This window comes from Lemur catta, chromosome 5, assembly GCF_020740605.2.
Source record: "Lemur catta isolate mLemCat1 chromosome 5, mLemCat1.pri, whole genome shotgun sequence".
NCBI classification, from domain to species: Eukaryota; Metazoa; Chordata; class Mammalia; order Primates; family Lemuridae; genus Lemur; species Lemur catta.
The window spans coordinates 109462780-109478617 of record NC_059132.1 but is presented as its reverse complement, the minus strand read 5'-3'; the positions used below and the strand labels follow the sequence as shown (position 1 = coordinate 109478617).

Genomic DNA, 15838 nt, shown 5'->3' with positions numbered 1-15838 from the left:
CAATTGCCTGTATACTAGCACCAAAAAATATGAAATGAAATTTATAAATTATTTCATTTGGTCACCGTGAAAAGCATCAAATAACTAGTGGACTTATCTATTTCACAAAAGACCTTTATGCAGAGAACTACAAAACATCACTAAGGAATTTTTACAAATATAAAGGCATCTATCATGTTCAAGGATTATAAGACTCAATAGTTTGAAGATGTCAGTTTTCAAATTGACCTACACATTTAATGCCAATCCAATCAAATCCTAGGAGGTTTATTGGTGGAAATTGATAAAATGATCCTAAAATTTATATGAAAGAGAAAGGGCCAAGAATAGCCCAGAAAATCTTAAAGAAGGAAAAAATACCAAATATTAAACATTATACAAGCACCAGGTATGGAAACATCATGAAGGCACATTATTAAGGTGCGTAATTATACCAATGTGCTCAATAGGGTAGACTGACTGAGGCTCTCTAGAAAGCAAGGGCTGGGTATTGATATTTTTTGGAAGCTTCCATGAGGGTCTAAGGGGCAGTCAGATGGAGAACCACTTTTCTAGCTCCAATTTTTACCTACTTTCTTTAACCCACCCCTCCCTTCTGCTCCAGGTGGAATTTGCCCCCACCTGTATGTCTATACCATTCTGTTTCCTACTTTGTACATTGTATTATGCAGAGTTACTTGTCTCGGGGTAACTACCTGAGGGCAGGAACTTTTCGAAACATTTCTCTATGGCCTGCCCAATAACTGCTATGTGAGGTTCCTAAATAAGCATCCACTGACTGGCTCAAGGAGCCACTGGGGACAATTACTGACACGACTCCTCCTTCATGAACCCCAACCTGTGCTGCATAAAACTCAACACATCCTTTGTCTCAAAACCACATACACAACCTCCCCAAAGATAAAAAGTAAAAGACTTTAAAATACTTTTCTTAGTTGCTCTCTGGGGTGTTTTTATAGTTTAACTTCCACAAGAAAGGACTTGAAAATAGCATCAAACAGGAAGTACAGGTAAGAAAGCACCTGCCAGGCTAATTTGATAACAATGCAGCAGGCCCATTAGTTTAAAAAGTGAGTGGGTGGAATCCTTGGCATGTGAATGTTTATTGTAACCTGTGATATATGCCAGGGCTGTCACCCCTCAACTCACAAAGTGGGGGGGTGTTGTCCCACAGAGATTCCAGATGGAAGGCCACAAGGCTGTTATTTTAAATCATTCTAGTTAGGTATTGATTTAGGAGGGCCAAAAGTGAGGAAAGTATATACATGTTCAACTAAAAAGGCATGTGATTAAACTTTGGTTCTGGTGTATGAAATCACTACAGAATCCCAGCCTGGCAGTCAGGCGTGGGCAGTCGTACTCTCCCAGGTCAGCTCATTCATTTCTGGACAGTCCCAACTGTTAGAAAGTTCTTCCCTGGCCTTTGGTACCACGCAGATTAAGTCTAATCTGTTTCACCTAAGACGGATCTCAAATATTTACCAATGCTTGCCTGGACTTTAATCTTTACTTCCAATTAAGTGGCCGGACTTGCTGCCACTATTCGTCATATGCCTTCATTGGCATCTACCTCAATTTCCTGGACGCTCGTTCCTGACGCACACGGGTCAGTCCTAGCGCAGCGTGACGCCTCACCTGGAACTCGGTGTTCGCGCTACGCTGCAGCCAAGGAGAGTCAGAGGAGCTTCCGGCGCCCTTTGTTAGGAGCCACATTTCTCTTAATTTAGCAGGAGTTCATTGATTTTCTGCCTGAACTTCACATGCTTGGCTTCTTAATGAGCATTCGGTGTTTAAAAAAATAAAAATAACAAACAGTCTCTGTCTCTTGTTCTGCTACACAGACACCGTTTTACACCTGTGTAGTTCATCTTGTATATCCTTGTGGCTACCCATCTGTTTCTATTAAATTCTACCATATTTGCCCCAACCTGGATTCTGACTCTTCCATGCGACCTACTAGCGATTGAACCAGTTTTGTTCCATCCACAGCAGCCATTCATGCCCTCATCTGGGTGGGTGATCTCAGCGCACAAAGAACTGAGCCCTCTGTCACATGACAGAGGTGACAGAGGTGACAGAGGTGCATTGATGAGCCTTATCTGGAGGCAGTTACTCAAGCAGACACAAATTCACCCAGTATCTTCCAGGCCATCCTTTCCCAGCTTGCCCGTAAGAAATAAAGAATGGACATTTTAAACATCTTGCTGCAAACCATATGCACAATGTCTTCAGTGTCCCACTATTTGTAGCAGAAGACCTAAGTCACTTTACCTAAGAAATTATGCTCCTTCTGCAGAATATTTCAGTTCAAATTGACAATTGAGCTGCCTTGTCAAAGAAGAGTGCAGTTAACTCCCAGAAGGGCTGTATGTGCACCCCAGGGAAGAAGCTGCCTTTTCAATAAATGGGCTCTCTGCCCACTGTTTTCATCTGTGCGTCTAACCCAGATGCAGTCACTTAGTTGTCGCAACTTTCTAACGTTTGCCATTTTAACTCCACAGTCTTCCTACTGCTGCCATCATACCTGACATACCTAACTGCCCTTCTCTGGTCACTCAGAAGTAGAAAGGCTCTGTCAGGACTACCTTAGGTTTTTCTTGCATAAGGATAAAGTCTTCCTGAATTGAATGCCTGCCAAGATCTAGACTGTCACACCAAAAAAAAAAAATCTCAGTGATAGGAACTATGAAAAATTTAAATGAATGTTTGCTGATGAGGGCAATTTTTCCCTGTGTGGGGCTGGAGCAGGGAGGGGTGCTAGCCGGCTCGCTGAGAAGCAGGATACAATGTAACTCGGAGGACGAAAGCACAGGCTCTGGGTCCCGCCATGATCTTTGGCTCCACTCTGGGGCGTGGCTCTGACACCTTGAGAAACTTCCTTACTATGAATTTCTGTTTCCTCATTTATAAAATGGGGATAATAGTATAATAATAATATCTAGTTTAGCAAGTTATTCTGATGACTAAATAAAATTTATTTATTTTTATTTCAGAATATTATAGAGGTACAAATGTTTTGGTTACATGAATTGCTTTGGTACAGTTTGGGTCAAAGTTATAAGTGTGTTCATCACCCAAATAGTGTGCATTGTACCCATTAGGTGTGAACTTATCCATTCCCTCCCCCCCACCTGCTTGATTTCTGTTGAATTTTACTATCAAATGTACACATGAGTGTTGATCATTTAGTTCTAATTTAATAGTGAGTACATGTGGTGTTTGTTTTTCCATTTTTGCGATATTTCACTTAGGAGGATGGTCTCCAGTTCCGTCTAGGTTGTTACAAAAGGTATTAGTTCACCATTTTTTTATGACTGAGTAGAACTCCACGGTATACATATACCACATTTTATAAATCCACTCATGTATCAATGCGCACTTGGGTTGTGTCCACATCTTTGTGATTGTGAATTGTGCTGCTGTAAACACTCAAGTGCAAGTGTTGGACCTACCGTTTGATCCAGCAATCTCACTACTGGGCATTTACTCAAAGGAAAAAAGACATTTTATGTATACATATACATACATATATATATGTGATACTAAATAAAATTTAAATGCACCTAGAGGATGGGACATAAAAAGAGTTCAATTAATGTTAACTATTACTATCCCATGTGTTCCACAAGATATCTTCTGATTTGATTTTAACTCTCCATGTATATTTACATACAGGAAAAGATGGACTAACTAGCAATTTCTATATTATTCATTTCTTTACTATTTCATTTAGCTATAGCTGAATATTAGCATTAAAATTTCATGAGAGCAGGGATTTTTCTCTGCTATCTTTCATTCATACGCCAGCACCTAAAACACTGTATGATAGGGGCTTAGTTTTGTTGAGTGAATGAGTAACTGAATCTGGCTTCCTGCTTCTCCACATGCACTATGTCTTCTGGTTGCTTAGGTGGTTTAGGTAGGAAAAAATGAGAAAATCTGGGTAGAATACTTAGCACTGCCTGCCACACAGACACACACCGGATAAACAGTAGCTCTTATGTTCACATGACTCCCCACAGGTTTACTGAGGGGAGATAAAGAGATATGGACAAATGGAAACAAGATATGAAACATAATGGGTTTTCTCTGCTTAGGCAGCTTTCAGGCTAGGGGAGGCAGACAAATAACTACTTAAATAAATTAAGTGTCTGGGATACCAGGAGAACATGAAACATTGAGCACTGGCCAGCCCTGAAGGGCAGGGAAGGCTTCTCTGACAAACTAACTTTTAGATGGAAACCTAAAAGATGAGTTGGAATTAGGAGAAGAAAGTGATGGAGAAAAAGACCCCAGGCATACAGATCAGCTTGTGCAAAGGCCCCGAGGCAGGCAAGATCTTGATTTTCTCTGAAGAACAGAGAGAAGCCGGTGGACAGGCACGAGTGCGAAGGAAAATGGTGAGCTATACAGTAAGGCCAGCCGTCGGGCTGGGGCAGGTCTGCACAAGACCTCGGGGACCATGCTAAGAATTCAGCTTAGAGAGTGGGAAGTCTTCGAATGGCTTGAAGAGCAGGGATCTAACACAACAGAACAGATTTTTTAATGATCCTGGCTGCTCTGCGGAGACTTGAGGATAGGTCGTGCACGTCACTTACTTGCCTGTAGCCCAAAAGAGCAGCAGGACTTGCAGTTTGCCGTAGCCAGCGCCGTCTCAGCACGCACCCGGGACTCCGCCAGGGCACGAAGCCGCGTTCTTTCTGACTGGCTAAATTAACCACTCATGCGAGGAGACCAATTTTCTCCTCCTGCGAGGAATTCTAGCTGTCACAGAAGGCTGCTTTGTCCCTTTTATGCCTGTCAAGGTGTTATTTGCACTCTCCCAGATGCCAACAGTAAAAATAGGCAGCAAAAGCCCACCTAAGTTGTCTGCCTTCCAGACAGCTCGAAGAATAGTCATATATCAACCTCCTCCTTCTCCGCAGCCCTAAGAGGTGGGAAAGCAGATCTTTTAATACTTGGCTCTTCCCACTCTCCTCCTCCCCATCCACGCGCTGTGCAGACGGCAAACCTGAGTCACTGACAGACAGAGTGACCATCAAAGATCATTGTCGGAGATGAAGCCGGGAGTAAAACTAGTCTCCTAATTCCAAGCCTTCATTCTCTGGTATCCATATTAGACACAAATGGTATTGAACATGAAGGAGGGTTTTTGTGGGGTTTTCATTTGTTTGTTTGTTTTTGAGACAGAGTCTTGCTCTGTTACCCTGGGTTAGAGTGCAGTGGCGTCATGATAGCTCACAGCAACCTCAAACTTCTGGGTTCAAGCAATCCTCCTGCCTCAGCCTCCCCAGTAGCTAGGACTACAGGCACACGCCACCACACCCCACTGTTTTTTGTATTTTCAGTAGAGACGGGGTCTCACTCTTGCTTAGGCTGGTCTCAAACTCCTGACCTCAAGGGATCCTCCCACCTTGGCCTCCCAGAGTGCAGGACTACAGGCGTGAGCCACAGAGCCCAGCCAATATGAAGGAGTTCTCCCTTACAAAAGCATCCTCTTTCAATCTATTTCCCTTATAATTAACTTTCTACTTACGTGGAAATAAACGGGAGAGAGTAACTGGCTTCTCCCCACTGTACATAGAGGAGCGATCCTGAGATCGTCTATATCCAGCTGCGTACTGGGATCAGCAAGCTCGACATCCCGTGAGCATCTCTAGCTCACCACACCCGGAACAGAAGCCACCTCATTCCCGCCCCAATCCTGTCCCTCTTTCTGCATTTCTTGCCTCAATTCCGCCTTCCCTCCAGTCGCCCACCCCTTCCCTCCACCTCAACCGCCACATCCCCCTCATCAGAACGCCCCACGCACTCAGCTCCCCCAATATCCCTCGGAGAGATCACGCCCTGGCTCAACCCCAGCCATCCCCCCGGGCCGTTTTTGCGTCACCTGCGACTGTCCTCTCTCGCTGCAGCCCAGCGCCCGCCTTCCTCCACCCCTGCCCCTCCCGGACACTCTAGCTACGAAGCCCGCGGCCCCATTGCGACCGCTCCCCGCATTGCACCAGAAGTCCGGCCCGCACCGCACCCCGGGGCCGACATGATGTGGTCCTGCCCGCCTCGCGGCTGCCCCTGTCCGGAACGCTCCGCTCCTCAGGCTCCAGCTGTGCCAGATGACACGCTGGTGTCCTGCACACGACACGGCTTTGTCGCCACTGGCTCATCTCCTACTGCTCCCCGCTCCCGGCCTCCTCACTGTGCCTAGGGCCACCGGGGTGCGGGGGCGGTCCCTGTGTCTGGAACCCCGTTCACCCAGACATTCGCAGGGCTAATCCCCTTCCCTTCCTCACGACTACCCAAATGTCACCCCCTCAGTGAGGCCCACCCTGGCCACTCTATTTAAATCTGCACACTGGCCCCACACTTGGCACTCCAGGTCCTCCCGACTTCCTCAGTTGTTTTCATGTCCCCTTTGAGCAGGCTGCGCCTTTACCTGTCACATCCGTCGTGCGTTGTCTGCGCCCCACGCCCACCCCCACCCCTACCGCCAGCTCGGAAGCTCCGGGAGAGCAGGGAGGTGTCTCACCAACTTCATGGATACCTTCCCAGCACCTAAAACAGCGCCTGGCAAATAGTAGGTGCCCAGTACGCTTTTTGTTGAATAACTAGAATGCATAAACCTACATGTTATTTCACATTTGTTTCTCAAGTCTTCTCCCCTGTGTCTGAAATAACCTAATTCATCCTATTCACCCTCATCTACAATCTCATTGACGCTTTTTTACTTCTAACATTTCTTGGTTACCTGTTGGTCTCCCCTACTTCTTGGGTCGAAGGATGCATCGTAAGCTACCTTCTTGTGCCTCTCTCCCAGTACATACCAGAAAATAAAGGCACTTAATAAGTCTCTGTTGAACTCAACCGACCTGAATAATGTATCCTAGAAGAGCTCATTTCTGAGCCATAGTTTATCTTGGTTCTGTAAGTCCTTTTGCGTAAAATAGGAGGTACTATTGCATCAATCCGGATAACCAGTAGAGGCAGAGGCCAGTTTCTGCAAGTTCTATTTTGCTAGGATTTTACAAAACACAATTTGGTGTTGAATAGCTGGTCTCAGACCAGATGGTTGATATATTATGGTTTTTAGAACTGAGGATACGCCTTGACTAACAAAACAGCAGGGGAAGGGAAGGGTATCGCTTGGGTACTGGCTTACATGCAGAACAATGTGCCAACGATCTCACCTATATTCACTCATTTTACCCTCACAACAAACCTGTGAGGCGTGTTATCATCCCTGTTTTATAAATAAGTAAGCCGAGGTTTGGAGAATTAAGTAACTTGTCCAAGGTCATAGCAAGTGAGTCGCAGGACTGGAACTTGACAAATCGCCAATAGCCACAAATCCCAAGCGGTCTCCCCAGCCGCCCCCCCCCCCCCCCGCCCTCCCTCCCACCGCATGGGAGTTGTATTCTCAGAATCCACTTCCTACCCGTCCTGAACTCACCCACCCATTTTACTGTCTTTGTGTCTTTGGTGTTTGGTTCTTCTCCAGCCCCTAGCACAGTGTGGAATGTTTTCTGTAACTCACTTGTTCTTTCAAAGTTCAGGCCCTATGTAAGTATGAAACCTAACACATTTAGTGCAGACTTGTAAATACCAGAAAGTATCTCATGGGTTACAACCAAGTCCATGGGACCACTTTGAAGATGAGTCCCTTTCAATGAGGTCGCTGAGAAGTGCCACCCCTGACGTTCAGCATGGATGGAGGACCCGGCACCAGGCATTGATTAAGGAGGGCAGTTCAGTCATCCTGGATGGAAACTTTGGCATTTTCTGCTCAAGGATTTCTAATTTTCTTAGGCAAAACAAAACAAAACAAAACAAAACAAAAACAAGGAGCAGACATCCAGGGAAGCTGGGAGGGGCGACGCAAAATGCAATGTGGCCTCCCAGTGTGAATGGCCAGACCACAGCTCTGCCTTCTCTCAGGACTGCACAAAGAACAATCTAGTTAAAAGCAAAGACAGAACAGCTTCTGTCGTCCTTTAAGGAGGATTGTTATGGAACAGCAAACTTGCCAAAGCACTTGGAAGTCTATTCCACAGACAAAACTGTATTCGGTTCTGTTGGACCCCTCGCTGTCCTGACCGCTGAGACAAAGGGCAGCAGGGTGAAGGGCTGGTGTAGAACAGGAGACCACATTCAAGGACCAATTACTCGATCCACTGACTTAATTCCAGCCAGGAAAGGCATCAGGAAAGACACTTAGTAATTCAAAAGCTTGGCTGAGCAGAAACATAAAGATGGCAATTCTGTAGCCCCAAGGTCAACAGTGAAAATGTGTGCTCTGGTGGAGGCAGAGGAAGCTCCCAGAAGCTTCACCTCCAGGACTTGCTGGACACCCCAAAGACAAGGGTGAGCAGAGCTCAGCCTGTAACCCAGGAACAGTCAATCTGTAGATGGCTGAGTGCCGTGGATGGTCTCCAGTTTGACACCCTGTCATTTGTTTCTGTCGCCAGTAACCTCAGAATAAAATGTTCATTCAATTTTATGGCTGGGAGAGGCTTTAGAGATGTGTCTAATCCACCCCCTCATTTTACTGATGCAGCTTCTCAGGCATAGACAGATTGTAGGGAATGCAATTTTTCAGCTTTTATGAGAATGTGAAGTCCAAGTGCAGAAAATGTATTCTGGCCTGTTCAGGGCAGTGCTGAATCTTCATACCTTGCCTGGTTGCCCCACGAGTGCACCTGTGTTTGCCAGAGCCTGTGTTCCAAGATGGGATCTGGAAAAATATGATCACCTTATGGCTCAGAAAATAATGTTCAGAAAATTAAAAATGTTCACAAAATCTGGTTTGGCTTTTGCATGCTTATAGACCTGGGGAAGAAAGAGAGTAGAAATTTGTTCTACTCCTTTTCTCATAGTTTAGCTTTTAAGGAAATATCTGTTTTGAGGAAGAAACTGTGAGCATCAGGAAGTCCAACTTGAGCTCTTGATAAAAGTAAAAAAACAGGAAGAAATACAGATAGTGATGAGGGAGAAGGGGTGCATGTACATGAAACACAGCGAATTAGAGTTTAGCAGGTCATGTCTATGTCTGTACCATACCACCCTGAACGTGCCTGATCTCGTCTGATCTTGGAAGCTAAGCAGGGTCGGGCTTGGTTAGTACTTGGATGGTAGAATTTAGCAGGTCACCAAGGATTTTCATGAACACAACAGCTCTCATGGATATAAGAATGCTCTTTGAACTGCTGTTGGATCCAACAATCCCAGTACTGGTTATCTACTCAAGGGAAAAGAAATTCTTATATAAAAACGATACCTGCACTCATGTTTATTGCATATGTTTACTATTCACAGTAGTAAAGACATGGAATCAATCTAAGTGTCCATCAGTGATAAGCAGATAAAGAAAATGTGATATATATGTAGATATAGAGAGATATATAGTGGAATACTACTCGGCCATAAAAAAGAATAAAACCGTGTCTTCTGCAGCAACACGGATGAACCTGAAGACCACTGACTGTCCTAAGTGAAACAACTCAGACACAGAAAGTCAAACCCCACATGTTCTCACTTACAAGTAGGAGCTAAACATCATGTACACAGGGACGTAGAGTGTGGAATAATCGTCTCTGGAGACTCAGAAGAGTGGGAGGGTGGGATGGGGGTGAGGGATAAGAAATTGCTTAATGGGGACAACTATCTGGGGTAACCATCAGGTTACCTAAAATCCCAGACTTCACTGCTACACAATGTGTCCGTGTAACAAAACTGCACTGTACCCCTTAAATGTATACAAATTAAAAAAGAAGAAGAAGAAGAATGCTCTTTGAAAAACCGACCTAAATATATTAGGTCCGTGTAGCATAACTGGTGGTTGGGGGGTGGGGGCTGCGTGTGGGAGATGCTGGAAGGAAGGGGGCGGACGCCAAGGAGGCTGCTGCCTTGGGAGCCCCGCGGCGGTGAGAAGGGACCCGTGACAGCGAGCATGCAGGACCCCAAGGAAGAAGGGCACACATGCAGTGAGCTGTGGGCACAGTCTCCTTCCTCCGGGAACCTGCGTCCTCCACCCAGAGTAGGACAGAGTTTCTCAGAGCCCACCCCCCCCCCCCCCCGGGTCAGACACGAGTGGAGTCAATGAAGCAGCTGGGGGAAGAAAGCGGTAAGCAGACCTCGGGAGCCCTCTGTGTGCAAGGAAAGGAAAATCCACGGTGAGCTGAGGACACTTCGCCTTTAAAGAGAGCAAAAGAGAATAGGGACCCTTTGTCTTAGCATAGCTCATTGTTTACACTGAAAATAGAAACAGGCAAACTAAACTGCCTGCAGGTTGCCTTCCTCCTTCCTTATTTTTTCTTCCTTGGTGCAGTGCTTACCTGTGCAAACATCCGGATCCTAAAAGAACATTAAATATTGGTTGATGGAGTCTTACAATCCGGGAGCAACCCAGAAATGTTTGCAAAGCATGCCTGAGAAACTCTTAATTCTAAAAGCATTGCAAGTATGGTATTTCTCAGTTAGAAAGAGAACCAGAACCTCTAAACATTTCCTAAGCTAAATAATAAAACATTACTTGATCCTAAGATTTAAGCAGTGATTTGGGGATATTTTCTCATGTTACTGGCACTTTTTTAAAGCATACATAACACACGAGAGAAAATGTATTACTAGTTAAGGGAAGATCTTTTTCTAGACCATTACCTCCCTTTCCCCACTTGCACAATAAAAAGGGGTGTGTGTTGATGGGGCCTGTCCAGATACCGAACTTGCTCACTGCTCAAACTCTGTGCCCCGGTCGGTCGCACCTTCCATTCACTGAGCTGTGATCTAATCATGCAGCTGGGGCTATTCTTTTAAATGAACGTTGCCGCCTCCATTGTGCAGAAAGCAATGAGAACTGCACCCCTGGAACACCTGTGACAGCAAGAAAGGGGCTGAAAAGAGACTGACGCTGCACAACCAGCAAATTTGAGTTTGTACCTTCAGCTATTGCCTATGTGTCACTTGTCCCCATCCCCACAGTCTTCTTCTGAAGAGGGCAGCTGAGCACCCAGTACTTTTCCTTCCAATTTCTTCTGTATTTCCCTTTCCCATTTGAGGCTCAATGTGAGGAAATTATGACCTTTCTAGTCGTGTGTCTGTGTGGGTATTGTTCACTGTGGACTCGTAGTGTTTTGTGTCCACGTTTCTCCTCGAATAGCTACATTATTAGCCACTGGACAAGCAACCCCATATACTTACTGTCTTCAAAATCCACGCATAGTGCAAAAGGCTCACCACAGAGCAGGACATGAATGGATTCCTTTTCTAAAAAAATGAATGAGTGATTGAATGAATGAACGAATTTTTGTCTCTGGTTGAACCTGCTGAGAGGCCCCACGTCATGCCAGTGGCTCCTAGAAAATCGTGTTTCCCGTTGGCAAGGCTACCTGCTACTGTTTGACTTGGGAGTGGGTCTATTTATACAATGGGCATATACTGAAATATACACAGAAATATTTCACTGCTGTGTATTTTGGGTTCTAATCATTCACCATGTATTACATCAGTCTTTTCTTTTCTTTCTGATTCCTCCAGGACAGAACATTATTTCATCCCGTGAGCAACAGCTGCATGGATTGCAACCCCGCAGAGAAGAAGATTTTCATGGCCAGATGTGACCCTCTATCTGAGACTCAGCAGTGGGTTTTTGAACACATTAATATGACTGTTTTAGAAAAATTTAATCACCATGCCAGCTCCTAGAAAGAAAGAAGGAAGAAAGAAAGAGTGATTACCTACAGATTCTAAACTAAATTTTAGCCAGTATCTGGGTCGAAGGAGTCAGGAATAACATTTCCTAGATCCAGGAAGGCTGGTTTAAAGAATTGTAAATGCCGTGTCAAAGTAGGTTGTCTTGAAGAACTTCCTGCATCTGAAGAACTTGGCTGAGAACCTCACCAGCTGCTTCTGAGAACTCGAGACTAGCAGTTCCCTTGCTGGCCAAGGGCAAAGATTATTTAGGGACTTTTCAAAACAACTGCTGAGTTAATAAATCCTAGCATTTCTCAGGTCAAATCCTGCAGTAGTGAGTAGCTATGAATGGATCCTACTAATCGGGTGGGGAGGGGGGTGGAGACAGAGCGCATGACTGCTCCGACAAGCTGAGGACATCACAGGTTTAGCACCAGCCACGACTGAGGGGTGAGCTGCACTGCCGTTCTCTGACTGAGGGTGGGTTAAGCAGGTTTAACCCTTAAAAGTGCTGCAGATGATTTCAGAGTTCTCATACCTTTTCGTTTTCCTTTGTTTTCTTTTTAAATGAAGGTGCAATATCTAATGTTAAGACTTAAATTACATAATGAAATGGACTTCCAGTGTTCCCATTCTTTCATTGACATTTGCCATTTTCCTTTTAGAGCAAAGGTTACCTACCATTCATGAACCTCTATGCTCCATAAATCAACTGAATTTCTAATGCAGTGCCCTTCTATGAATCCAGTTAGAAACAAAAACAAAAAACTATGCTACCAAGTGACTCCAAAGAAAGATTTCACAGAAGCAGCAAAACCATCTAAGATTTAGGAGAGAGATTTCCCTAGGAAATCAATTTTTACTTTTCTATTATTTTTAGAATTTTAAAAGTCTGATGTTTGTCCAGTCATAATTTTTATTAAAGAAGGAAATGGAGTGAGGTTGATGTAATTTGTTTAGGAGATTCTTAAACCCAAATAAATCGACACTCCAAGTGACGTGAGAAAATGGCTTGGTTCACTTCAACTCTGCTCGGTCAGCGCTGGGAACTTAGAAGTGGTTATATTTATTTATCTGTTTGTTTGAGTTTTGGTTTTTGTTTTTTATTTTTGTTCTTTTGTATTATTGATATTAATGATGTCATTTTATTTGGAAGCTCATAAAAGGAATTACCACTAATAAAGAGCTTTTGCCACCATTTTCTGTTAGTGGGACAATATGTCAAGAGTGAAGACAGGAATGATTCAGAAACTAAATGGAACATTTAATCCTTAGTACAGTTTTTTACTTTTCAAGAATTATGGGTTGGAGGAAGAATATACAGGTATCAAGATGGGTCTTTAGAAGGAAGGGTTGTGTTCATTATATATTTCTCGAGGTCTTTCAGGTAGAAAAATATTTTTACTTTGCTTTTGTTGTTTTTCTTTTAACTTGGTTTTCCTGTTAATAAAAATTTATATAACATCTTGGACATAGAGCATTGAATCTTAGACCTGGGAGGACTCCCAGGATCCAGTCTCTTTGTTTTTTCAGATAAATAAAAGCCCAGAGAGGCCAATTCCTGGCAGGGCCAATGTGTCCCCTGACACCTGGTCCTGCGTTTTTTTCTCCTGTGCTGTGTTGCCTCTCTCTGTTACTCAAGCGGGTTCTGGATATGACTCTGATTTAACTTGAAAATTTCAGTCACTAAATGAAAATGCTATGCCTCCCTGGGACTGCCCGCAAAAGTAGAATTCATGTTTGGAAACTTTAATACAGTATATGAAACCTCTTCTTGTAAATGTTCATGATTTTGTTCTCTCCTTGAAACCTAATCAAAACGTCCAGTTAAACTACACTGCTAATAGCTGGGGAAGAGTTATTTCATTATCTTTACTGATTTTTCAAGCATTCTTTTGAAGAGCTTTTAAAAAAAAAAAAACAACTGTCACAGAGATGTTTCACATAGGTCAAGAGATCATGAAGCATTTGAGATGCATAGTGGAGAAAATCAATAGTGAGAAATTAACCTGTGTGTTAAACAACTCCAGAGAGTGGGTGAAGATTTATCTCAAGTGTTCAGAGAGCAATCTGGTTGTAGAACTAGATGAGCCTATAAAAATTCACACTATGTCATTAAACAGTTGACTGCTATTTACAATGCTACCTAAGAGACAACCCTGGGTTCTGTACCCTGGAAAGCCCAGATTTGCAGTGACCTCTTAGGATGCCATAATCCTGGGGAGCTGGCCGTAGCAGACTGGCATCATCCTTGGAGAAGGCCTGAATACGCTGCATCAGTGTAGTGTGACGCACAGGGATCAGCCTAGATTGGCCTCCTGATCTCCGAGTAAAAGAGTGTAATATAAGAAATTAAAATTTAAAAAAAATTAAGGGAAGATGGCGACATTAAAGCCAAAATTAAAACTTCAAACTGTCAAGCAATCATTAAATGTGTGCAAATGGGAATTAATAGGATAAAATGAAGCCTAGAGAAGCTCCCGCTAAGCCAAAGGGCGGAACGCTGCCAATAGTGCCTTTAAGGAGGCGTTTCCTGCACCTCTGAGGGTTGAGCCTCTGCTTACTTGAAGTCCCACCACCATCGTCCTGAACGGGATCAAACTATGTATTAATATGTTTGTATTTTTAAATGCCAAAGGAGACTGAACAGTACTCAGAAAGATCCTTTTTCCTGGAAATAGCAGGATTTGAGAATTGGACAGTAGAGGACTGACCTACCCTTTTATCAGAATGCGAGGAAAAATCACAAAGTTAATATAGCCTCAGAAATTGCTGCTTCTTCATAATAAGAAATGGTTTTGCCACAAGTTAGAATAAACCTAATTTTTAAAATTCTTTTTATACAGAGAAAGAATATAGCACAGAGAAGAAACTGTTCTATCAAACAATTGTGAACTACATGCAGGATTTACACTTTTCCCAAGGCCGGATCAATACCCTGGCAATAACTGGCTTCTATGTCTACTGCCATTTAAAAATATTAATATCATCACATGTCTGTCTTAAAATATATTCACTATATCAGAAGCCTCAGTGAGTAACACAAGTTCTAGAATTATTTTATGAATTGATAACGCAGAACTTTACACTGTAAGTGAATAACACGTAATGCACATGGAGCTACAGGTAGTGAGAGGGGTGTGGGGCCCATTCTTTTCATGTTTCCTGCAAAACTCGAAACCGAGGCCAACACTTGACACGGTTTCCTTTTAGGGCAATTAGATGTTTTAAAAGAAGATAGCAGGCAAATAAAAAGTAAATATCTAGTTTGCTCTCACATGAAAAACTTCTATTTCAATCTCTTTATAACTATCTCTATAAGGAAACAGCAAAAAGGAACATTTTCTTGGAAAGATTGTCACTATAAAGTTTATGGCAGACCCATCAAGGAGCCAATGACACTTTGATTACAAAGCCAGCTGTTTAGGGGTCAGGGAGGGCCGCACCTGCCCTCCTGTGTGACACTCCTGGCCAGGACTTCACACACCTGAGGACTCAGCAGAGAGGTGATGATAAGGCCGTAACAGCTCTGACCATGACCTCCTGTCTCGTTGCAAAATCTTTCCCAGGGGTAGCAAGTTCCCCTGATCCTCCCCTGGGAGCGGGGGAGTACTAGGTTATATTTTTTCAGAATTTAGAACTATCTAATAATGTGACATTGTAAACATCGATTTATCCCTAAAGACCCATTTAGTAAAATCTCTTTAGGCCTCTTCCCCTGGCAGGAATATATTATAATAAGGCAATGACACACTTCCAAAAACAGGTGCTACAGATTTGCTGGAAACAGGGCATTTTGCATAAATCATGAGAAGGAGTGCCTCAAAGGGAAAATATTTTTAAGTGAGTTCCAACGATTCTGGGAGTGCATATAAGTGGCGAGAGGTAAATCGTATCTCTAGATACGGGGTGCACACATTCCTCTCCGCTCACCTCACCAGCAAGTTCTCCCCTGGCCACCATCACTCTCAGATGACACCACTAGCTGTAATTACTCTCCCGGTGTGAAACCGGCTGAGGACACCAGGCGTGACAACTGGCCAGTCCTTCCACACACGGCTGACACTGGAAGATTGCTCTTTGACTTATGTCTGCAGCCTCTGCTTGCAGAACTGGGAGCTGTTTGCGACTGTATTTGGGAGACTCGCCACTG

The 15838-nt window shown here is 43.8% G+C and overlaps 1 protein-coding gene across 1 annotated transcript in view; it reads left to right on the top strand.

Annotated features, from left to right (window-relative positions):
- The window catches only part of GALNTL6 (polypeptide N-acetylgalactosaminyltransferase like 6), an 819656-nt gene extending 806507 nt beyond the window's left edge, over nt 1-13149 (top strand). Inside the window, exon 13 of the mRNA XM_045552501.1 lies at nt 11530-13149. Within this exon, the coding sequence (XP_045408457.1) occupies nt 11530-11697 (168 nt within the window). The 3' untranslated portion in view covers nt 11698-13149. The remainder of the gene's footprint in view (nt 1-11529) is intronic.
- Nucleotides 13150-15838: the final 2689 nt, after the last annotated feature.